Source organism: Rattus norvegicus, chromosome 14 (assembly GCF_021556685.1).
Source record: "Rattus norvegicus strain SHRSP/BbbUtx chromosome 14, alternate assembly SHRSP_T2T, whole genome shotgun sequence".
Classification (NCBI taxonomy): domain Eukaryota; kingdom Metazoa; phylum Chordata; class Mammalia; order Rodentia; family Muridae; genus Rattus; species Rattus norvegicus.
The window spans coordinates 78,256,780-78,281,687 of NC_141547.1; the positions used below are offsets into that span (position 1 = coordinate 78,256,780).

General features: G+C 52.8%; 1 protein-coding gene and 1 pseudogene across 2 annotated transcripts; both read left to right on the top strand.

Annotated features, from left to right (window-relative positions):
- Wfs1 (wolframin ER transmembrane glycoprotein) lies at nucleotides 1-24,508 on the top strand. Its single transcript, NM_031823.1, is given in 8 exon segments — nucleotides 1-12; nucleotides 7,567-7,806; nucleotides 14,078-14,160; nucleotides 15,571-15,715; nucleotides 17,299-17,469; nucleotides 17,953-18,033; nucleotides 19,520-19,671; nucleotides 22,651-24,508. Coding segments are annotated over 7 exon segments (2,673 nt in total). The 5' UTR covers nucleotides 1-12; nucleotides 7,567-7,571; the 3' UTR covers nucleotides 24,457-24,508.
- LOC148001399 (large ribosomal subunit protein eL33 pseudogene) lies at nucleotides 5,894-6,320 on the top strand (annotated as a pseudogene). Its single transcript, XR_015637107.1, has one exon. The product of XR_015637107.1 is annotated as a large ribosomal subunit protein eL33 pseudogene, transcript variant X2 (transcript).
- Nucleotides 24,509-24,908: the final 400 nt, after the last annotated feature.

Consider the following 24,908-nt stretch of genomic DNA (forward strand, 5'->3'; position numbering starts at 1 on the left):
GCACTGCGGCTGGTGAGTTTTTCAGGGTCGTTGTGCCATGGCCTTGGCATTGGCCTTGGGCATGCAGCATTGGGAAGGGTTACGGAGCGCTGGGACGCGTCGCTCTCCCGGCCTCAGTTTCTCCTGATGGGTGGCGGGGCCCCAAGTCTACTCCAAGTTGCTAGAAGTTGGAAGCCAGGACTCTCGCTGCTCCACGGAGCCCGAGGTGTCTACTGTCCCAACTGAGCCAGTTGTGTCCAAGCCGAGCGCCTCTCACTCAGCTCCGGAGTCCCGGCACTCCCGCAAATCTCCCCGCGACACCGCGCTGCGGATGGTACAGCGGGTCTGAGGCTGCCCACGCCCCAGAGCTGCCCCATCAAGACCTAAGTCCCCCGACCCTGCACAGGGCCATGCAGGACCTGATCCCTGGGGCGCGTGGGGGCTCAGCCCACCCGGGAGCCGCGTGACTGTTTCTCTCCCTCTTCGGGTTCTCAGTAAAGGAGGCAGGACAGCAGGAATCCTGGGGACCCTCCTGTAGTTATCCACCCTATTAGGAACCCGCTGGCCTTGATGTGGCCACCGGTTCTGGTATGCACCGCACCTTGAGGAACTTACGTTCTGGTCAGATGACTAGAAGCCTTCTGGAAAATCTTACCCTACACTTCTGGGTGTGATGGAACCGTGTCCTTTCACCGCATTTTGTTAGTTGATCTTATATGAGAGTCCAATAAAGCAGTGTTTTGGTTTCTTGGAACTAGCTCCCTGCCACCGCCACCCTCCACCGCGCCCTTGGACCCCTACTCCCAGGGGTAGGACTTACAGTTTCCATTTGACACCAGAGGCTCAGTAGATTTGGGACACCTAATGGACAGAGCTAATGAATCTCTGCTCCCCCCACCCCCCACCCCCGCCAGCAAGCAGGTAAGCAGGTGCAGCCCCTCCTCTGTCACCTTGAACAAAGCCCCCAGGAGGTTGGCTGGGACTTTACTCTCTCCAGGATCCATCATTCACTCAGAGCTGTGTTCTAGGTTCTTGAAGCCCATGGGGATCACAGTGGCTACCTTCCCTCTTCCCTCACCTGTTCAACCTCTGTCTGTCTGGTACTGATGACACTTTCATGTACTTTTCATCTGACTAGGAATCAAGAGAGAGTTTATGCTCCAGTTTCTTCCTGAATGTTCCTTGAACGTCCTCAGATACAGGCAGGATTGGGTAGAGACACCCCTCACCTTCCTTCCCAGGTGGAAATGTATGGAACGCCCCAGTACCAGCGGCCTCCCTTACACCTTCAGAAGGCTTGGGACTGGTCGCATTGGAGACGTAGCTTAATCGTGGCCCCAGAAACACATAAATATATGACAGATGCCACACACATTCTCGTCCCTGCTGGTAATGCGGTGGAGATGGGTAGGAGCCCTGTTCTCTATAAGATACCCCTTCTCTCATGTTTCCTACATTAGGAGGGGGCTAAAGCCCCCAGCCACATGCCAAGCCACTTGTAAGTTCCCACTTCTTAGTTCCCCTTACTGAATCCAGTTACAATCTCCCCTCCTTCTCGATGTGCTGTCTACCCCAGTGCTGCCCCTGTTGTAGGCTCCTCACTCTGCCTGGATGGCTCCCACCCTCCTCTCTGGTTTTCCATGGCTCCAATCACCCTCAATGGTTCTTACATTCCTCCGGCCTATGGGATCTCCTAGCCGGGCATTCCTCTGGCTCCAGGGGGCTGATGTCTGCCTATCTCTCAACCCCCCACCCCCAGGGAATGGGGTTATCTGATGTTGAAAATCTTCCTTTCTCTTCTGATTGTCCTGAAGGCTCAGCCAGGCCTCGGCAAAGTCCATAACCTGGCTTTTCCCATGGTTAAATGAGAACCATGCGTCTGCCCAGTCCATTTCCACGGCTTTTCCATCTCAGACAGTCTAACTAGATATCACCTTCCCACCAAGTTAGATGCTTACACGTTACCCGTGGGGCATCTTCTGCTGGACAGGGAGGCCCAGTGCCCCACGCAGCCAGCCCAGCGCAGGTGCCTGACATGATATCTTCACTGTCCACCATGGCAGCCCATGCCCCTCCCTGTTCACTCCCCCTCTGTTCCCATGAACTTGTCACCTTGGGAGAGCTGGACTGTTCCTTGGTTTGGACTTAATACTCTGGGCAAAAATAGGCACCTGGGAGCCATCAAGGGCTTCGTGACCTTGTCTTGAGGGTCAGTTCTATGCCAGAGGGCTGGGTTAGGCCAGGCCAGAGCAGACCTCACAGGCCAGGGACTTGGTCACTGGTGGAGTTTAAAAGAAAGCTTCATTTCAGCTCCCCGAATGCTCCACGTTCATTACAGAGAGTTAAGGAAATGAAATTTTAAAGCTAAAATAAAACCATCTCTGTTCCTTGCCCAGAGATAGCAAGTATTGTCATGGGGGAGGGACATTTCTTTCTTTTCCTACAGATAATTTTTTAAAATCCTAAATAGACCCAGGATGATTACCAAATCTATTTTAAAATCCTGCTTGATGATATTATGTTTTGTCTCCTGTCTTGGAATCTTTCTATACAAGACTGTGGTTAGAGGCTGTGCTGTGTCTTCGCCGGTCTCTTTGGACACTAAAGGATTGCTGTGGGGGATGCGTCTCTGTGCCAGCTCTGCAGGAGTACAGTGGGGGATTGGAAATGCTGGCTGTCTTGACTTCCCAGGATGTGTAACCAAGGGACCGAGAGACTGACACCTTTCCCTGCAGAACAGAATGGAGTTGGTCCAGAGGGATAGAGGGCTCCATGTAGTCCTATAGCCCTAGCCTTTGTAGATCGCAGTCAGGCAGCCTTCTCCAGGGTGGCCTCTCTGAGGATAGCCACTCCTCAGCCCAGCTTCTTGACGCTGGCATTTGTGTTTAGTTGGGATAAAAATATGCCTTGGCGTTCACAGGGAAAGAATGCCGGCCACTTTGTGTTTTGGGATCTTACTCAAAGATGGGTTCTAAGCCTCTGCTCTGGCCACTGTGGAGCTGGGGCCAGAGCTGGGTGATGAAGCTCTTCTTCCACAGCCAGGGATTTCCAGCCCTAGGGAGGGACTTGCCTAAGGTCATTCAGCCGTGAAGTCCCCAGTGTCCTGTGTGCCTCAGGTCTCAGCCTTCATTCATTAAGCCCTAGTGTATGCCCTGAGGTGCAGCTCCGTCTTCCCGGTTCACTCCAGCTCTAGGCAAGGCCTTCCCTTTGTGTCATGGCTGTGTCTTGTGTCTCTGTGACCAATAATTCCAGGAAATTGCTTTAAATTAACAAGCTCTGTGACCTAAACTAGGCTTGGCCTTCAACCCCAGAACCTAAAAATGAATTCCCCCGCATCCACCCTGCCTTGCCAGATTTCTTTTTTTTTTTTCTTTTTTCTTTCTTTTTTTTTTTTTTTTTTCGGAGCTGGGGACCGAACCCAGGGCCTTCTTGCCAGATTTCTTATCTTGTATAGTTTTGCTTTGGCTGCAGTGTGCTCACAGTAAGTTACCTAGGAGCGCGGCAGCCAGCCATAGCCTGCTTCCCTGACATTTCCTTTTTTTTTTTTTTTTTTTTTTTTGGTTCTTTTTTTCAGAGCTGGGGACCGAACTCAGGGCCTTGCGCTTCCTAGGCAAGCGCGACATTTCCTTTTATAAGGTGTTTTTCCCCTAAAGAAGAGGTGTTCATACTCAGGGGTGTGAGTCTGTGTGCACATGCCTCTGTGTGTGTGTGTGTGTGTGTGTGTGTGTGTGTGTGTGTGTGTGTGTGTGAGAGAGAGAGAGAGAGAGAGTTAATGTGTGCACACATGTGCATGCATTTATATGTATGTGTGTGCTCATGGATGTACATGTGAATGTTCTTCAGTCACTGTCCCCCTTGGTTTTTGGAGACAAGAGTCTATCACTGGCCTGGAGCTTGTCAACTAGGTTAGGCTGACTGACCTGCATCTCTGAGGATCAGCCTGTCTCTACGTCCACATCACTGGGATTGTCGAATAAGGCTTTTGTTTGTTTTCATTTGTTTGATTGTTTGATTGTTTAGTTTTCTTCCAGACAGCGTTTCTTTGTCTAGCCTTGGCTGTCCTGGAAATAGCTCTGTACACCAGGCTGCCCTTAAACTCAGAGATCCACCTGTCTCTGGCTTCCAGGTGCTGGGATTAAAGGCACAAGCCATCACTGCCCAGCAAGTTTTTTTTTTTTTTTTAACATTGGGACCAGGGACCTTATGCCTGGCAAGCATTTTACCAACTGAACGATTTCCCCAGTCCCCCATTTAGGGGGTTCATTTTGTTCTGTTTTGGTTTGTTTTAAAATGCCTCACCATTTACAGGTGACCCTTTCTTTTACCAAATCCCGTTGCACACTGATGTGCAACTGAGGCAGGGACTAAGCTAACCAGCCATCCTGTGGTACCTGTGGTTATGAAGTGATGTCCTGTTGTCAGGAAGGTGGTCTCTTCTCCATCACAGAAAGAAGGCTGGACAGAAGCCCTGAGGGCCTGTTTAGGACCTCAATAGCAGCATCTGAGAAACTCTGTCGAACATGTGAACATGTCGCTAGAGCTGTGACTGAGGGGCTTCGTGCTGGGGAGGCCTGGGAGGGCTCCCAGAAGGAGGGCATGACAAGGCACAAACAAGGCACAAATGGTGGCACCATTTGCTTGGTACTATGGAATGACAGCCAGTGTCAGTGAAGAGACCTGGAGGAGGGTAGGGAGGGGGCAAGGCCTCTTTCAGCCAAGTGTTTGCTGAGGTTGGAGGAATCACAGATGTGGGTTAACACCCAGCCTAGGCACCTCAGTTGTTTGAACAGCGCCTCCTCCTTTCGGACCTCAGTGTCTGGGGTCTGGGCGATGGATGAGATTGAAGGCTGAAGGGTTTCTTCACCAGTGACCTGGGGTGGTACATTCCTACCTGCTCGGCTTGGAGGAGTCAACAGAAGACACACGGAAGGACTGAGCAATGCTTTTGCCTAATGACAAGTGCCATTTCTATTTCTGGGGTAGGGGTCATCCCTGGAGGTTACCTTCCTAGAGTCTGAGGTGGTCTGGGGGCTCTCCGTGTGAGAGCCCCACCCTTAGTCACTGCTGCCTGTGGGCCTCCCTTGGGTCTGTGGGCTCCTGTGGGTGTGAATCCTGCTGTCTTGCATATCTTCATGGCTCTGGATATTCCTACGGATGTGTAGTCCCCCACTGGTCTGAGTTCCCGTGGATCTACATGCCCCCTTGAGGCCACGCTTGTGGCTAGCTGACAAGGTTTTCCAGCATTGTCATTCCCAGAAGCCTTCATTTGGAAGACGGGTCAGAGTCCTGCGTTGATTTCCAAGCAGATTCATGAGGCTTGGCCATGCTTTTGGTTCTAAATACCCCTAGGGATTGTTTTAAAATAAGGGCTCAAAAGAAACATAAATAAGAAAGTAAATTGAATTAGGGGTTCTGCCCTGTGCAGGAGAATGCTAGATTGAAATCTACTTTGCTCTTTGGACACAGCTCCCATCGATGGGATCCGTTCATAGTTGGGGGTGGAACAGAAATGGACAAGCCTGTGTCTAGTGTGTAGGCCTGGATCCATCTCTGGCTTTCCCAGGGATGTATGGAAACTGTCCATCAGGGAGCTCTCTGGCCAGGCTCAGGGATAGAGGCTGAGACCTGGTCCCTTGCAACTTAGTCTTGGATGCCCCGACCTCACTCGCAGTCACCCTAGGCATGGAACTATGTCCTTGGTTCTGGGTCCTAGATAAAGACATTGATGCATGGAAGGAAAGGCACAGAAAGGCACATGCCTTCCATGCTGGAAGCTCCGGCCAAGAGAACAGGGCCCCTTTGAATCAGATTTCTACTTCCTCATTGCCAGACTCTCTAGCCTGTTCCCTTAAAAGTAATGAAGAGGCTTTCCACCATCTTGGCGCCTTTAGAGGCCTGCTGGGAACAGGACTTCTAAAAAAAAAAAAAAAAAAAAAAGTATGTCTGGAAGGCTGTGGTGCAAGGCCATTTTTGCTGGCTACAAGCGAGGCCTCCGGAACCAAAGAGAACACACAGCTCTTCTTAAAATTGAAGGTGTTTATGCCCGAGATGAAACTGAGTTCTACTTAGGCAAGAGGTGTGCTTATGTGTACAAAGCAAAAAACAATGCAGTGACTCCTGGAGGCAAACCAAACAAAACCAGAGCGATCTGGGGAAAGTAACTCGGGCCATGGAAACAGTAGCATGATTTGTGCCAAATTCCGAAGCAACCTTCCTGCAAAGGCCACTGGACACAGAATCCGTGTGATGCTGTACCCATCCCGGATTTAAACTAATGGAGAGTAAATAAATAAAAGTAGATTTGTGCTCTTGAAAAAAAGAAAAAGTAATGAAGAGGACGAACTTGGCCTTGGCTTTGAGGGGGGTCATTTGGGATCTGAGGAGTGGTCTCCTCATACTCCCGTGTGCAAGGTCCAGCATTTTTAGGGATCTGCGCCCTCAAAGTCCTTCTAAGTTTTGGATCCAGTGCTTGCTGTTCCATAGTCTCTGATCACTGCTCGTGACTGCCTTAATTATGGTGACTTGCTATTTTCCAAGTTGCTAAGCAATGTGCAAGGCCCCTTTGCTGACCTCTGTTTCATACCAACTGCCCGCTGTGATCTTCTAGATGTTACCTCTCACACCACTACCGGCTTTCTGTAATGTGTGCTAAGAGCTGGGACCTGGTCTCCAGGATTCTGCCAGAATTGCTTTCAAATCCCGATTCACCAGTTGTGCCCCCCCCACCTCAGATTTATCACAAATGTTTCCTGTACCAGGGTGCTTGCTTATGTTTATTTTAAAGATTTGTCGTTATTTTATGCATGAGGGTTTTTGTTTACATGTTTGCGTGCGTGCGTGTGTGCATGCGTGCCATGTGCATGCATGCAGTGCCCACAGAGGCCAGTAGAGGGCATCAGACACCCTTGGACTAGAGTTACAGATAGATATGAGCTGCCATGTGGGTCTGGGATTTGAACCCAGGTCCTCTGGAGGAGAAGATAACTGAGTTGTCTCTCCAGCCCCTGTGTTCATTTGTTTAAGCTTCCGTTAGAAATCAGTGCATTTACTGAAGTTCGTTGTCTGCAGTTATGGAATCAGAAGGCTGAAGTAAGCTGTGTTCAGGCCGTGCTCGCCTCTCCACCTGCTGGGGTGGCTGTCAGACCTTGGTGTGTGTTCTCCTGCAGTTGTCTTACTTCAGCCTCTGGTCCATCTCCATGTGGCCCCTGGGCCATGTCTCTTTCTAAGGAAACAGCCCACTGAGCTTAGGACCAGCCTAAGCCTCTGTGATCTCATTCCAACAACTTCAGCTGTTACGTCTACAGAGACCTACTTTGACAGATGCTGGTGACACATGTAGGTCCCATGCATCCCCCATGGCTAGGCCCTATGTTCAGTGTACCACAGTGTCATCAGTGTCATCCTCATTTCCCAAATGAAGGCACAAAAGCCCAGGGTCACCCGTCTTGACCCGAGGGGTGGGAACTCTAGGCTGCCCTGTGGGGTAGCCTAGGCAAGCTGAGCTTGGCAGTCACACCCAGTTCTTGCTTTAACACCAGGCTGGTTCATGGCCTTTTGTGTGTGTCTAATCCTCCTCTTTGTTTGCAGGCAAGATGAGCTCAGGCACCCCACCTCCGAGCCCCTCTGGCCCACCTCCTCCACCCGCACCACAGCCCCAGGCCCGGGCCCGGCTCAATGCCACCACCTCACTGGAGCAGGACAAGATTGAACCGCCTCGTGCTCCTAGACCTCAGCCTGACTCCAGTGCTGGACGAAGTGCTGGGGAAGCAACCACGCCGGAGCCTTGGGCCCCTCACGCCAGCAGCCGAGAAGGGACAGATAAAGCTGGTAAGGAGACAGCCAGTTCTTCAGTCCTTAGCCCACAACAGGGGGAGCAGGGGGAGCACACAGGCCAGGCTCCTACAGAAGCTCAATCAGGGCATTCTGCGGTACTGAGGCTGCAGCATCCAGAGCGTGTAGCTGTCAACTGTATGGCCATCCCTGCAGTCAGCATCTCTCTCCTTCCCCCTGTGCAGCAGTTACAGGCGGACCACATGGCTCACAGTCAAGCCTGCCTTCTCTGTGGCCCTCCTTGGATCCCCCAGCCCTCAGAGTGGCTGGGGAGCTTATTGCCAGTCCTGTGTCTTACCTCTGGGTTGTCACTTGTCATTCTGCATCCCTCAGAGTAGCCTTCATAGTCTAGCACCTCCTCTTTGCCCACTGAGAACCTCCCCAAAGTGCTCTGTTCACCTCACCTTTTGGAATACCACTTGCTCTGAGGTCTCCTACCGCTAGCCCATCCCAGCCTCCACCTGTGGAAAGAACTACATATTCTGTTGCAGCCTGGCACCTGTCAGAGGGCATGCATGGGTATGTGCGGACACACACACACACACACACACACACACACACACACACTATGAGGATATGAGGATAGCAGTTTCCAGAGAAATATCCTCCTTCTGTGTTGCAGTCTGATGTTCTCTTCCCAATCTCTTAATTAAAATAAAAAAAAAATGCTCCCATTGAGGTGCATTTAAATTGCTGGGTGAAAACTTAGCCCTGGGATTAGCTGCTACCCAGGCCCCTGGTTTGGAAGTATCCTGAGACATAGTGGGTGGTTTAATGGTTGAGGACTGAGCGTGGGGCTCTGTGCCTTACAGGGGCTGTCTGTGTGATCACAATGGGACTTCTCGTCAGCCTCTGGCCTCCCCAGGTTCTTGCACCTTCAGGTAGCATGTGCCCCTCTCCAATGTGAGACACCAGACCTGAGGGGTGGGGGCGGGGCGGGGCCGGGCTAGCATCCTGTGAAGTGAGTGAGAGCACTGGTATCAGCATCGGCAGCGGTCAGAGTCCAGCAGTGCAAGACAGGGTCCGTCCTACAGGGACTTGTGGGGCAGAGGACAGGAGCCTGTCAGAAAAGAGCACTGAGGACCACGTGGAGAGTGGGGCACGGCCTGTCACAATGCAGGAGGGGAATGCTGCCCCTTGATGGCAACTGATTAGCATTGACTCAGGCAGGCCCTAGATCCTGTGTACCAGGCCCATCCCCTCCAGCTAGTTCTGCCTCCCTGGCATTTGTGTGCACTTTGCAGTTTTGATTGACACCGAGTGCCGGTGTGTGGTGTCCCTGGGCCTTTGCCCCTCAGTGAGACTGGTCTCAGAGTGGAGCTGCATCATTGAGGGACAGTTTGTGCCAAATTACTTCTCCCCACAGACTGTACGGAGGGGATGCCTACCTATGTGGCCTCTGCTACTGCCAGGCAGATGCTGAGACCATCCCTTGCTTCATATGGCTGGGTTAGTGTGAGGCTCCCTTTGGTCCCTGCTGTGGTGGGGGTGAGTGATGGAGTAGGGCTTGGTGTGGTAGGGGTGAGTGATGAGGTAGGGCCTGGTGTGGTAGGGGTGAGTGATGGGGTAGGGCCTGATGTGGTAGGGGTGAGTGAAGGGGTAGGGCCTGGTGTGGTAGGGATGAGTGAAGGGGTAGGGCCTGGTGTGGTAGGGGTGAGAGATGAGATGGGGTAGGGCCTGGTGTGGCAGGGGTGAGTGATGGGGTAACCCATCCCTTCCTGGTCAGTTTCTGCTGTCACTTTGCTTCAGATGTTGGCATTTTCGATTTCCCCCTGAGAGAGGCCATCAATGACCACTCTGACCCAGCAGGGTCCCCACCTGGCACCTTCTGGGTAACACTGTCTGTCAGCCTGTCCGCAGAAGAAGGAAGGCCCGGAGTTTCAACGTCTGGCCCACGGGACCACTCTGGCTGCCTCCCTGGCAGAGCAGAAAGGATTTCAGCCTGGTTGGCCGGGGTTGAGACTCCTGGGAAGCATCACCCTCAACCCTGTCCTGTACGTGGGCCCTTCGCTTTATGAATCTATTTAAAAGATCACTGTGGGGGACGGAGAGATGGCTCAGCGGTTAAGAGCTCCTCTTCCAGAGATCCTGAGTTCAGTTCCCAGCAACCACATGGCAGCTCACAACCATCTGTAATGGGATCTGCTTCTGTCTTCTGGTGTCTGAAGACAGAACAATTATGTACATAAAATAAATAAATCAATCTTCAGCAAGAGAGGGAGGGGGAGTGGGGAAGAGAGGGAGGGTCACTGTGTCCCTCAGCTTTGCCTCTAAGGTAGGCAAGGCCTGGCCCAGATCCAAGCCCAGTGACAAATGCCACCCACCCCTTCTCTCTGATATCGTGTGACCGTGGGGGCAGAGGCCATGGCCGGAAAGCTGGGTTTCAATCTGGGTAACTTAGTAAAAGGCCCAGACTGTGGGTTTCAGACACCACCAGGAAGCAGGTGTCAGCTGTGCTCTGCCCACTGTGGTGCTGGGCAGAGCCAGCCAGGCGGATTAGCAATCTGGAGGTCCCAGTCCTTAAGGTCTAAGCTTCAACTCTGTGACCCTGGTCACTGGTGTGTGATGGTAGGCCCCGCCCTGTTGGCAGGGGCAGTGGGGCCGAGAGTTCCTGCCAGGGAGAGTTAATGAACATGGAACTACTGTGTGCCTCTTTACATGCTACCTCTTCAGGCCTCCTGAAGCACCAGCCCCAGCCCCATTTCAGGCCCAGGGACAGGCACTGTCACCTGTTGCCATTTCCTCAGAGATGAGAAAGCAAATGGGAAAAAGGACCAGTGGACCCAGGGTCCCCTGCTAGGGTGGGAGAAGCAGGAGTTAGGAATAGTTTGACCTTGTGCTTACCCAGTGGGTCACCAGGGACTTGGTGACCAAGGACAGAGGACATGGTGTATGCCTTTTGAATTGAATCCCTGTCCCCAGGGACCCCTCACTGTACTGCACAGTCTGCATCAAGTGCATCAAGTCAGTTATCTCTCCCCAGGGCAGAGCCTGCCAGGCTTTGGTGACAGAGGCTCCAAGGCCCATGCCTGCCCTGTAGGACTGTTCCCAGGCCTGTGCAGTATGGCGATAAGTGAGTGATTGTGTCCTCCGGGTTGATCTCAGTGCTGGAGACTTTGGTCGTAGCTCCTGAGGGAACCTGGGGTTTTCTATATACTGTTCAGGGCATCTGAAGTTTGCCTGGAGAAGGGATCACCTGGATTGCCTTTCAAAGCTTAGGACACAGAACAGAGCTGCTTAGTTAGGGGTCCCCATTTTCTAACTGTCCCTGAGACTTGCTTCTGGTGCATAGAACCTTGCTGGTACACTCATTCTTCCTGGCCCTGCTGTTAGCCTTGGCAACTCAGCACATAAGAAATTGCTGCTGCTAGTGGTGGTGGTGGTCATGGCTGGACTTGGATGCTCCTGAAACCAGACAGCAAAGGAGACCAGTGACAAGGGCTAGTGGAAGGCCACAGGAAGTTAGGAGGTTCTGAGGGAGCAGGGGAGATGGCTGAACTGTGAGATGGATCCATTCTGAATTTTGTCCCAGCAATGCTGCGATATAAGTCGTCTCCAGTGTGCCCAGCAGTCAGCAGAGGAGCCCAGCCCCTTCTCCTAGGTGTCCTGATCTTCAGGCCCAAGGAGTCCATCACTCTGCTCAAGCAGAAGCCCTGCGCCTGGTCCTACTGACCTAGGTGGCCTTAGGTGACCTTGGTGACAGTGGACACAGCGGGTGGGGAGACTCAGCCTGGTCCACTGATGCTGCTCTTGTGCACCTCTGGTGGAAGGGCTGACTAGGCCTCAGCTGCCTAGTGCTCACAGATGGGTTAGGTAACGGTGCTACCCTGGCCCAATCAGTGCTGCATGGGGTGGGCCCTGGCGTGACGGGAGGAAGGAATGTAGGCTGTGCCGTGTGGATCTGCAGTCCTGGCCTAGATGTACCTTGGATCAAGCATGGATCTCTGGGACAGGCTATCTCCTTTTCTCCTCATCCCTTTGGGCCTCTCTGCAATCTCTGGGCCTCACAGAGCGTCCGGTAGGACCGTGACTGTTTAGGTGTGAGGGCCAATGTAGATGTGGGTGTGAGAACACATTATCCCTGCTGACCTTAGGCCACACAACTGAGTGACCCTCTGAGTCACGTTGTTGGCCATTTAGGACCTAGCTGATGTCCCCAAGGACACTTCGTGACCCAGTCAGTGCTGGTGCTCTCGGAGTCTTCTGAGAATCTGGCAGCGTGCTCCTGTTTGTTCCTTTTAGCCTCTGGTTGCATTCCAAGCCTCTAATGTCAGCCTCTCCAGGAAGTCTCTTCAGGCAGGGCTGGTGTCGCCAGTCATCATGTCACCTGAGCTGACAGCATGGCTGTCCTTACTGATGCTCGGAGTGGGCCGTGACAAGGACAGGAGTCTCATCAGTTCTGGGCCCAGTAACTGTCTGCTGGGTTGGTGGTAGGAGCCAAGTGCCTTAGCCTGGTTCTGGCCACTTGAGCAGTTGTCTACCTTTGTGCCTTCCCTAAGGCTCTGCTAGCCTGAGGAGCAGGCCTCAAATGTTTTTGAAGAACCCCTCAGCCCAGAGTGACCCTGGTCGCCCCATGTGGGGGACTCTCTCAGTTCTGACTGCCCTGTATGGAGGAATGAGTATCCCCAGCCACCTGCGGGAGACTCCTTCAACGTGGCTATCCTCCGTGGGAAACCACATTGGCCCAGGATAGCCCCAATTACTCTGTTTATTGTGGAGCCCCTCAGCCAAGTGCCCTTGACTGCCCCATGCGGGAAAACCCTGATTGGTACATTTTGATCCTCTGCTCTGGCCACCAGGGTGAGGTGGCCCTTGTGCCTTTGTCATTCTTGCTCATCAACGTAATCCCTCGTGATGGCTGTCATGAGAGGGACAGAAACACTGGAGGCCAAGGACGTAGAACCAAGGATGAAGAAGTGGGGAGAGCACAGCATGTGAGAGACATGATGCTGTGCTAGATCTACTGGTCGCATGTTTATAAATGTTTTTTTCTGGGAGCATTTAGCATGCATTGGGAAGTTTAAGGAACTTAAGTTGTAAGTTGGCTCGCTGCATGAAGGCTGCCTCTGAGACTGCCTGGTGCAGTCAGGCCTGGTAGGGAAAGATGCCAGAGGTTGCCTGGTGTGGCTGAGCATGGCTCTGCTCCTGGTGAGAGCTTCTCCCACCCTTTGCTGCTTCAATGAATCAAAGCCAGCCAGGCAGCACTGTTGCCAGACAGAGTGAGGGCAGGGCTGGTGTGTAGGGGGCAGAGAATTGCTATGCACCTGCTCCCTTGTCTGCCCAACACACTCTTCCTTTCTGTTCTGAGTCTGCTGACCTGTACTGCTGGAAACTGGGGCGTGGAGACCAGTTAGATCCAGTGTAATGAACCACACCGGTCCGGTGCACAGCTGGGGGCGGGGTGGATGAAGGAGCTGGTGTTAGCAGAAAGGATGGTGCGGCAGAGGGGCCTCTGAGATGGCCAGCAGAGATGCCAAGTTAGCAAGCCGTGAAGGATTCTTCCAAGTGCATGGGGCCTGTGGGTGAGCACCAACTGAAGAGATGGGCAGGGCCCTGTCTGGGGGCTCACAGAGGTCAGGGCTTGCCACAGAGCCAGTCTGGCATGAGAGGATGGCCCAGTGTAGAATCTATAGGCCTGACTGTGTCCATCCCTGAACCATGTACTTGTTCATGCAAGGAGGTACCAGGTGGGCTTGTGTGCGCTTCCCTGCAGCCCTGGATGAAGTTATTTCTTATTAGAACGTGATGAGTTCGTAAGGGTAGAGCCTCATAAATGGGATTAGTGCCCTTGTAGCTATCTCACCCCTTCCATGAGAAGACAGGGCAAGGTGCCACCACGAGCTATAAACCAGGCTCCTCTGAAACCAGTCTGCAGGCACTGTGAACCCGGACTTCTCAAACTTCAACTCCAGTTTGTAAGTTCCCGGTCTATAGCGTTTGTCACAGCAGCCCCGTCAGTGAAGATACCCACTCTTAGGGAAAAAAGAATGCCCGTCAGCTGTGCCTTCCAAAGCTACAGCCTGCTGAGTGTTTCCTCGCTCTTTCAGGCCTCTCAGACTACAGTCTCCACACCCCCAGTCTAAAATCGGCTACCACTGTCCTGGCTTGCTGGTAGCATTGGAAGACAACCTGTCTGTCATAGCCTCAGCCTCCTGCCTCTTGCCTCCGTGTTAAAGTGAGAGTTGGTAGCAGGGCGAGCCAACCTCCATTCCACTGACGGATGGTAAGGTCTGGCTGTGTGACGTTCTGATTTCTCCTCGTGTTCAAGGTCCCATGAAGGCAGATGTGGAGATCCCCTTTGAAGAAATCCTGGAGAAGGCCAAGGCTGGAGACCCCAAAGCACAGACAGAGGTGAGGACCAGTGTCTGGGGGAATCTTAGGACATGACCCCAGCACGATGGGTCTAGCCTGGTGTCCTGTGGCTCTGGTCTCTTCTGCAGGGACAGGGAGCTAGCATGTCTATACCAGCCTCCATATTGGTTAGGCTTTGGTGGGTTTCTCTCTCCCTCAATTCCTTCCTGGTATAACTCTGTTCACCACTCTGGTCCTGCATACATCCTGTCTTGGGCATGTGCTCCTGCAAGACACCCTTCCTGTCCACCAAGAGGCTTGTTCCCTTAGGAGGGTCTGTCTCAGCTGACCCTCTACCCAGGGCATTGTGGGATAGGACAGTCAAGAGCAGAGAAACTCAGGCAGGACCCAAGTACACAGGGAGGAAGACAGAGACCTGATCAGCCATCTTTTCTCTCCTCATCATGCCCTGGTATGTGTGAATCAGTAGGCCCATTTTTTTTTTTTTACTGCAATGGAAGCCAAGAAGGTTTTTGTCTCCTCCAGCCTTCCATCAGTACTCTGAAGGCTGCCATACCAATCCAAGTTCCCTGATATTTTCCATCCCAAGGTCTAGAATGCTAGAGGACTCCACCCTGCCTCCAGCCTCACCTCAGCCTACCCTATGGGGGGCGAGGGGTGTCACTGTGTGACACAGGGGCTTAGAGTGACTCAAGCAAGTGACTCCTGGAGTTTCCCACCCTACAACCCTCAAAGAAGGGGGAGGGCATCTACACAGAGCACCAGGAAAGTTTTCTCTTTGTGTCTGAGGGACTATGAAGTTATACCCAGCCCATGCCTGTGCCTCTGGCTAGAGAGCATCCACAGTGCTGTGTTCTTGGCTTCACTTTGCCCATCTGTAGAGTGGGAAGATTGGACTGGATTGGTGCATTTTTGCATAGGGCCAGATAGTAAATATTTGGGACTCTACAATCTGTCTAAACTAACCAAACTTCCCATGGAAAAGAGCAAACCTGTCATGCCAACATGGAAGCCAGCAGCCAAGCTTGTGCTCTAGTAGATCTGTCAGAGCTGGTGAAACCACTCAGCCCGGTGACCTGAGTTCAATTCCCAGCATCCATATGATAGGAAGACAGAACTGAATCCCACGATCCTCTAAATAAATAAATGTAATGGTTATTTTAATAAAAATAATTCTATTATAACAATAAAGGAGTAATCTGGACTAAGGCCAGAGCCTCTCCTGGCGGCCATTCTTCAGCATGAGCTGTTGGGGAGGTAGCAAATGGACTCAGCCGTTCTAGTTCTCTGACCACAATGGAGTCCTAGCACTCAGGAGGCAGGAACAAGAGAAGGAGCTAAATACGGCATAGAGCCCATGATTACATCATTATAGAAGGTCCCACACCTGCCCCATAGTGAAGAGGGCAGAGCCCCAGAAGCCATAATGATGGATGTCTCTGCCTTTAGGTGGGCAAACACTACCTGCGACTTGCCAATGATGCAGATGAAGAGCTCAACAGCTGCTCGGCTGTGGCCTGGCTAATCCTGGCAGCCAAGCAGGGCAGGCGGGAGGCCGTGAAGCTGCTGAGGCGGTGCCTAGCTGACCGGAAAGGTGAGGCTGTGTGAGGCCTCTAGCACTGCCTTCGCTGTGCGCTCTGCAGTGCTGGCCAGGCCACTGGGAAGGGAGACGCACTTTTGGTCGTCTCCTCGGGCTTAGAGGTTTTTGAAATCTGCCAGCTACTTCACAAGCTAGACCAATTGCATGTCCTTTGTCCTGTGCTTGGGGTCCACAAGAAATAGTTAATGAGGTCTCACTTCTGTAAATCTTAGAGTCAGAGAGAGGCATCTTTCCCAAGTGTCTTGGACTGTGAGTGTCTTGCAGACTCCAAGACTGAGAAAGAGGTGACACAGGTGCTTCACATAGTTTTTGCTGTTGTATGTTTTGATATTTATGTATTTTTTTAAGATTTTATTTATTATATATAAGTACACTGTGGCTGTCTTCAGACACACCAGAAGAGGGCATCAGATCTCATTACAGATGGCTGTGAGCCACCATGTGGTTGCTGGGAATTGAACTCAGGACCTGTGGAAAAACTTTCAGTGCTTTTAACCACTGAGCCATCTCGCCAGCCCCTTGACATTTATTTTTAACTGTAAATTTTTATGCTGCTGTGCAAAATTTGCAATATCAAGAAGCCACAAGGATACAGATTCCTCTTAACCCAAAGTCCAGAGAGGTACTTTGTATCTTTTCTTCTCTACAAATCATAGTGTTTTCAATGTTACATTTGTTACATTTAGTATCAGACTCTTTTCCCTTTGACAACTTGCCTGGTGGTTTGGGGAAGGAAAAACAAAACAAAAACAGGAATGTTTTCCCCATTAAATCCCGTCAGCCAGGATGTCTCAACCACGCTGCACAGGCCACGGCAGCTGGAATAACCTAGAGCTGGCCAGCAAAGGGGAGAGCAAACCACATAACCAGATCTGGAGCCGGTGGTTCCCAGGGCTGCTTGGGAGCAGAGGCAGGGGCATAACCCTGAAGGGTGGGAAGGGAAGGCAGCACAAGCTCAGCTGGCCTGCATGCCCTGGCCTGCATTCCTACCCCAAGATTCCTGGGCAGATAAAAAGCGCAATCCTCCTGAGATTTGCCATTCTACAGCTCCTGCCCCTGTCTCCGCTCACCTCAATCCCCTGAACCTCTGGCATTCTGTGTTCTGTGTAGAAGATGTCATGTTCCCAGCAACCCCAGGAAGGGCCTCAGCCCAGGAATCACTGTGAGCACAGGGGTGTCCCCTCCCTGCCACACTCACACTGGTAATTGCAGACCCCCATTTTGGGCAGCCTGGTCCTTTTCAGACCTGTGGTTTGGTCCCGCAGCACCTTGCTTTGCATCTCATCTCTATAGTACCTGCTGATGAGTGTCCCCACGGACGAGGTGTGAGCAGAAACGAGCACAAGCAGCCCTGTGCTTCAGTGGACACTCACACATTGCCAGACCAGCCTGGCCTCCGTCCTGGAGCATGGATGCTGTCAGGGATAGGCTCAGACGGGCTCTAGTGGCAGGTATCCACTCTACCCTGAGTCAAAGAAGCCAGTCAGACCTCCCTCACATCCCTGTGGCCAGCCTCCTGAGAGTGTTCCTGGGGGCTGCTGTGAGGTATGGGTTTGCCTAATGTCTTTCTCTGTCAGGCATCACTTCTGAGAATGAGGCCGAGGTGAAGCAGCTATCCTCTGAGACCGACCTGGAAAGGGCAGTGCGCAAGGCTGCCCTGGTCATGTACTGGAAACTCAACCCCAAGAAGAAGAAGCAGGTGGCTGTGTCCGAGCTGCTGGAGAATGTCGGGCAGGTCAACGAGCAGGGTAGGCCAGCATCTCACTAACAACCGCTCTCCCTTTGCCTTTCCTGTGGGGTTTGGGCCCCCATGGTTGAGAGGTGACCAGCGTGTTAGCAAGACTATAAAATTCATTTATTGCTCATCAGTTTATCAGAGTGTACTGGGCTGCTTTGAGCTCTAGGACCAGAGATATAGGGAGTGACAGGAACCTGGTCCTCACCCCCAGGGAGCTGCCCAGTATATGATATTGGCTGAAGATAGTCAGGAGAGGCATTGCCAGGCAAGGAGGGAAAGGGTTTGTGGGTGTGCTCATCACTGAATATGCTGGCACTACTCGTGATGGCTCAGAAGTGGCTACCCAGGGATATGACCCTTGCATATGATGAGACCCCAAGCCCTGTGATCCCTGCGAACAGTGATAACCCAGGATCCCGAGCTCCTATACCCAGTGGGCTACAGGGCAGGACGACTCAGCAGCCCTGGCTTCCAATCCTCTCTGATCTTACAGATGGAGGGGCGCAGCCAGGCCCCGTCCCCAAGTCCCTGCAGAAGCAGAGGCGCATGCTGGAGCGTCTAGTGAGCAGTGAATGTGAGTATGTCCACCCTGTGAGTATGTCCACCCTGCGCTGCAGTCCTGCTACCTGCTTCCCGCACACCACCCAGCACCATACCCACTCTTAATCATGTGTCCTAGCCTGAGTCCTCTCCCAGTGTCTCATGCTTAAACGGACTCTCGTTCAGTCTCTTTGGGTAACAGTGTTTTGGCCCCTGGGACCTAAGCCTTGTACTCTGGGAGTCTCAGGTGGGAAACAGACCTTCAGTGTGACGGCCCTCACCAGGTGAAGGCCAGAGACGGGGCTGGTGCCTGAGTGACCTGAAAGGGAGACAGTTCTATAAACAGGCAGGAGAGGGACCAGAGCGTTGTGTAGGATGTGTCCCAGTGAGGCAGATGTAATTAACAGCACCCATGTGGGATGGGAGAGAGACTGGGGATGCAAGGAGCTGGAAGTGGCCTTGGAATGGAATGTCTGGGGTCAGAGAATTAGAAGACACTACACCATAGCGTCATATGTGTGGAAGGGTGGGATTTGTGGTTCACTAGCTCAGGCTCCATTCCTTGAGAAGATGGACAGATCTTAGGGGCTTCTCAGCACTGATAGGAGACCTAAGTTCAGGGCATCCTTGTGAGGCCCAGTGGGTGGGACAGGGCTTCACAGTTGTGACTCATCATGTTAACTCCTGAGTGCAGCCTCCCCGAGCTAACTCAGTGAGAGCTTCCAACATGGCCATGGCTCTTGGTGATTCTGCGAGTATCTAGTGTCTTCCCTGAAGGCTGGGAGCCCAACCTTTAGCACATGCTACATTTCTTTTACATGTCCTTGGCATTTCCCAGGGCTTAAAAAAACATCCAGTGCATAGTGGGCTCTTGGCGGATACAGGTGACATAGAAGGTTTGCAGACACACACACAGTAGGCCCTCAAGGGGATCCTGGTGGGGTGGGAACAAAAGGCAGACTTATGTTGGCCTTCTATAAACGCTGTGAGATGAGAGCGTGGCGGACACATGGTAGATCTTGTTGGATGGAGGAGCTAATGGGTGTGTAGTAGGTCTTTTCTTGGGTCATGATGGATGGGAGTCGGAGAGTATGGCAGGCCCATAGATCCTATTGTATGGAGGGTCGGGTGGTGGGTGGCCTCAGGAAAGTTAGTCCCCAGCATCCTGAGGCCCAGCATGGTAGAGAGAAGGGCATCAAAGAGTGCTGGGGAGCAGCTGATTGACGGTCTAGCAATAGGGCTTGGCTTAAAGTGGGCTTTAGGCATTAAGGACTAGACGGGCATGTCATTTCACACATGTAGCACATTGCCTAGGTCAGAGGTGGGGGGGTGGGGCAGGTAACAGACAGCAGACAAACTCCTTCCTCCACACCCAAACAGGTTCTTTTTTATGTCTTTGTCCAAGGAATGGTCCTGTGCCTGAACCTAGCTGGGCCCCAGGGTGCCGTCCTGTGTCATGTGTGTATTGGGGTCACAGTGGGTATATGGTTTGGAGAACCTGGTATCTTTCTGTGCTTCAGCCAAGAACTACATTGCTCTGGACGATTTTGTGGAGCTCACCAAGAAGTATGCCAAGGGCATCATCCCCAACAACCTGTTCCTGCAGGATGAGGATGAAGATGAAGACGAGCTGTCAGGGAAGAGCCCCGAGGACCTGCCACTACGCCAGAAGGTACGTGCAGCTCCTGCCCGGCACCCTGGCTTACTCCTGGGAGCTGCAGGCCGGGGGTCCTTAGCTTTACAGACATACCCGGATCTGGGTCCCCTGGGTCATCTGAGGTTCCTGTGTGAGGCGGTGCCTCGGCTCAGAAAGCAGAGGCAGGGTCATACAGTATACTCGGGTGATAGAATCAGAGCCTTTATGCCAGGGCAGCAGGATGAGGTGTTGGGGTTACACTTACATTAAGATTCACTATGTAGTGACGCTGTCTGTGGCCCAGGACAGAGGCTACTTTCTGAATATGCCACCCTCCAAACCAAGTGCTAGTGTCTGGGCCAGCTCAGCCACGGGCCTGGTTACTGAATCTACCATACAGGGACAGCAAGGGTGAGCTGGGAGAACAGACACTGGTGGGAGACAAGAAGAATAGGAGGGATATAGAAATGTACCCGGCTTTGACCAGGCTCCACACTGTCATTGGGACTCAGTGTAGACACAAGGTGTGGCCGTAGTACCATTGCAGAGCTGCCCCGGGTCAGTTATGAACCTGGTCAGATGTATCTATGTCTCAGGCTGCAGGAATGCAAGCATCCCTGGGTACTGGGCAGTTTGACCCAGGTAAGTGCTTCAGGCAGTGTGGCCCCAAAGCCAAGGCCCACACACGGGCCTATGAGCAGAGGAACTGTTATGAAGCACATGGCTTGTGCGTGCCTCAGTTCCAGTGTTGACGGCTAAGAAGACACCATCCACACATACCAGCAAGATTAGATTGGGGTAACTAAGTTAAAATGGGGGCAGCTGGGTCCGCTGGCTAGGAAGTGACAAGACAGTCTTCACAGGGGGCTAGAGTGTAAAGCAGGTCACCCCAGGGGCTGGGGAGACAGGACAGAAGTAAGAGAGAAAGTGGGGAGCAGTTCACCACAGCACTCCAGAGAGAGAAGGCCCATGTGCAAGCCATGCCCCCAGGCTGTTGACAGGTAAAGCCTCACCTTGTCCCTGAGGATGAGTAGCAGGTCCGGAGCAGAAAGGACGGTTACTGGGAAAGTCCTGAGCATCAGGCTGACTTAGAGGCTCGTGGCTGTGAGGAACACAGTCTACACTAGACTGAGCGTGTTCACAGACAGGATTCCCGGATGGTGCTCCTGCTAGGAGAGGAGGAAGCTGGGGTGCGCGGTCTGTGTGGTTCTTGGCAAAGAAGAGCCCCACTCTTGCTAATGGGGGTCAAGAGCGTTCCAGTGTGCACTGTGAGGCCTCCTTCCGCCACCCCACAGGGATGTGCCTGAGTTTTGTGAGATCTAGAAGTCCTTTTGAGGAGAGAGATTTAAAGTCTGTGTAGAGATAAGCAAGGCCCTGTGTGGCCATGTTTAGAGCCATCCCAGTTGTGGGCTGTCACTGCCAGTCTCGTGCAGAGAGACAAAGCAGCAAGCCCTCCCAGGTGTCTTCACATTCGGGCTGCCTCAGCCCTCCATGCCTTCTCTTGCAAGGGACATACAGGGGGACTGTGAACTGATGTGACTCCCACAAAGAATGTTCTAGATGCCCAGCAGTTTTCCTCAAGCCCAGGGACTCAGGGTGACCTCTTATAAGCAAATTTAATATTTTTAAATCCTATATGTTTTACGTTAACTTACAGAAAATCTGATGTGGACATTTCCTCTCAGGTTTCAGCAGAAGCTGGCTTCCCGCCACTTGCCTCTGGTGTGCTGAATAAAGGTGGTCATGCTCCCTGTCAGCTTGGGTTGCAGTGTCCTGCTCTCGGCTTCCAGTGTCAGTGGGAGGGCGGGGCACTGAGCTCTCTGAGCCTCCCCGACCATCCTTCCTTGGGGCTCATAATGCTACCTGTATGTTACATATAGTGTGGCCTGTGAAGTAACGGTCCCTCTGTAGTGTGGCCTATGAAGTAACGGTCCCTGTCCCTTTGGCAGTTGAGGAAACTGAGTCAGAGTGTTGATATCCATATGCTGGAGAGGGACACGATGGCTGATGGGAAACCCACTGCTGTTGTATGTATATTTATATATAAGATACATATATATGTGTATATATGTTTTATATATGAATATACATACAATGTATATACATATTTGTATGTGTATACATATATATATATATATTTGTATGTGTGTGTGTTTTTGTTTTTGTTTTTGCTGGTGGCCGGGAGGATTTTTCTGTAGAGCCCTCCCCGTCCTGGAACTTGCTCTATAAACCAGGCTGGCCTCAAACTCAGAGATCCGCCTGACTCTGCCTCCCAAGTGCTGGGATTAAAGGTGTGTGCCACCACCACCTGGCACACTATTGTATCATGAAGCAGAAGTCCTGAGGGTGGATGGGGATCCGGGTGCCTAGGTGGCTTCCCCTAGATACAGTAGGGATGTGCAAGTCCCTAGTCACCTTAGCAGAAGGTGGGTGTCTTAGTTACTGTCTTTTTGCTGTGAAGGACACCATAACTGAGGCAACTTACATCTGAAAACATTTAATTGGGCTCTCACTTACAGTTTCAGAAGGTTGGTCTATTTCTCCGACAGAGGCAGGCAGGCAGGCATGGCGCTGGAGCAGAGCAGTAGCTGAGAGCCTCCATCTTGATCTGCAAGTTGCAGGCCTAGAGAAAGAATAAGACTGGGCCCAGTGTGTGCTTCTAAAACTTAAATCCCACCTCCAGTGCTCCAGCTCCTAACCCTCCCTAAATTGTCCACCAGCTGGGAACCAAACTTTCAAATACGTGAGCCTCTGGGGGACATTCTCATTCAAGCCAGCAAGGGAGGATCTCAGGATGGAGGTAGGGCTTAGGGGAAGACAGGTCTCTAGGGACTGTGGAGTATGGGGAGCATCGAGTGGGGGAGGTGCTCCTGGAGGGTGGATCTGTCAGGACAGGGAGTGGGAAAACCTGGGGTGAGGCATTTACCTTGTACGGAACCAGGAACAAGACGCTGTTCGTGTCGGATGGCAAGAGGCTCCTGCCCCAGTCAGTTTCAGCTCTCTGTCTCCCACTAGGTGGTGAAGTACCCCTTACACGCCATCATGGAGATCAAAGAGTACCTGATTGACGTGGCCTCCAAGGCAGGCATGCACTGGCTCTCCACCATCGTGCCCACCCATCACATCAACGCCCTCATCTTCTTCTTCATCATCAGCAACCTAACCATCGACTTCTTCGCCTTCTTCATCCCCCTGGTGGTCTTCTACCTGTCCTTCGTGTCCATGGTCATCTGCACCCTCAAAGTGTTCCAGGACAGCAAGGCCTGGGAGAACTTCCGCACTCTCACCGACCTGCTGCTGCGCTTCGAGCCCAACCTAGATGTGGAGCAGGCGGAAGTGAACTTCGGCTGGAACCACCTGGAGCCTTACATCCACTTCCTGCTGTCAGTCGTCTTCGTGATCTTCTCCTTCCCGCTGGCCAGCAAGGACTGCATCCCGTGCTCCGAGCTCGCTGTCGTCTCCGCCTTCTTCACGGTGACGAGCTACATGAGTCTGAGCAGCTCCGCCGAGCCCTACACCAGGCGGGCCCTGGTCACCGAGGTGGCTGCTGGGCTGCTGTCCCTTCTGCCCACCATGCCCGTGGACTGGCCCTTCCTGAAAGCACTCGGCCAGACGTTCTTCACCGTGCCCATCGGCCACTTCATCATCCTCAACGTCAGCCTCCCCTGCCTGCTCTATGTCTATCTCTTTTACCTCTTCTTCCGCATGGCCCAGCTGAGGAACTTCAAGGGCACCTACTGCTACCTGGTGCCCTACCTGGTGTGCTTCATGTGGTGTGAACTGTCCGTGGTCATCCTGCTCCAGTCCACCGGCCTGGGCTTGGTCCGTGCCTCCATCGGCTACTTCCTCTTCCTCTTTGCCCTCCCCATCCTGGTGGCTGGCCTTGCCCTCATGGGCACCGTGCAGTTTGCCCGATGGTTCCTGTCACTGGACCTCACCAAGATCATGGTCACCACGGTGATCTGCAGCGTGCCCCTGCTTTTCCGCTGGTGGACCAAGGCCAACTTTTCGGTGGTGGGAATGGTCAAGTCCCTGACTCGGAGCTCCATAGTGAAGCTCATTCTGGTGTGGCTCACGGCCATCCTGCTCTTTTGCTGGTTCTACGTGTACCGGTCGGAAGGCATGAAGGTCTACAATTCCACACTCACCTGGCAGCAATATGGCTTCCTGTGTGGGCCACGGGCCTGGAAGGAGACTAACATGGCCCGGACCCAGATCCTGTGCAGCCACCTGGAGGGCCACAGGGTCACGTGGACAGGCCGCTTCAAGTATGTCCGAGTGACCGAGATCGACAACAGCGCCGAGTCGGCCATCAACATGCTCCCGTTCTTCCTGGGTGACTGGATGCGCTGCCTGTACGGCGAGGCCTACCCATCCTGTAGCTCTGGTAACACGTCCACGGCTGAGGAGGAGCTCTGCCGTCTCAAGCAGCTGGCCAAGCACCCCTGCCACATCAAGAAGTTTGACCGCTACAAGTTTGAGATCACAGTGGGCATGCCCTTCGGCACCAACGGCAACCGCGGCCACGAAGAAGACGACATCACCAAGGACATCGTCCTGCGAGCCAGCAGCGAGTTCAAGGACGTGCTGCTGAACCTGCGTCAGGGCAGCCTCATAGAGTTCAGCACCATCCTCGAGGGCCGCCTGGGTAGCAAGTGGCCCGTCTTCGAGCTCAAGGCCATCAGCTGCCTCAATTGCATGACACAGCTGTCCCCTGCCCGGAGGCACGTAAAGATCGAACAGGACTGGCGTAGCACGGTGCACGGTGCCCTCAAGTTCGCCTTCGACTTCTTCTTCTTCCCATTCCTGTCTGCCGCCTGAGGAGTGTCTGCCACTGGAGGACGCCTCGGTGCATGTTGCTGTGAGGTCCTTCCGTTTGGCCACCCAGCCAGCTGGAGCAGTGCCGTGCCTAGTGTGGGCGTGCACGAGTGTGTGTGTGCGTGCGTGTATGTGACTATCTACTCCGCTCTCGTGTGGTTAGATCCCATGAGGCCCCAGGCTCTGTGCTCACCTGTAGACTGCAGAGCCTGCTGGAGGGTCGTTCTCTTTAGCACTGTCCACTCTGAATGCCGAGTGTCGTAAGAAATTGCATGCTCTCTCCCTTCACAATCCTGCCCTTCCCCCACAGAGCTGGACCTCCGAGCCTGGCCCCAAAGACCCTGTCACGAAGAGCACTTTACAGATACGAATCTTCCTCTCCAGTCCTTCATGCTGCCCTCCTACCCTTTCCTTACTTTGTGTTGGATTTATTTTTCAAAGAACCAAATATGTGT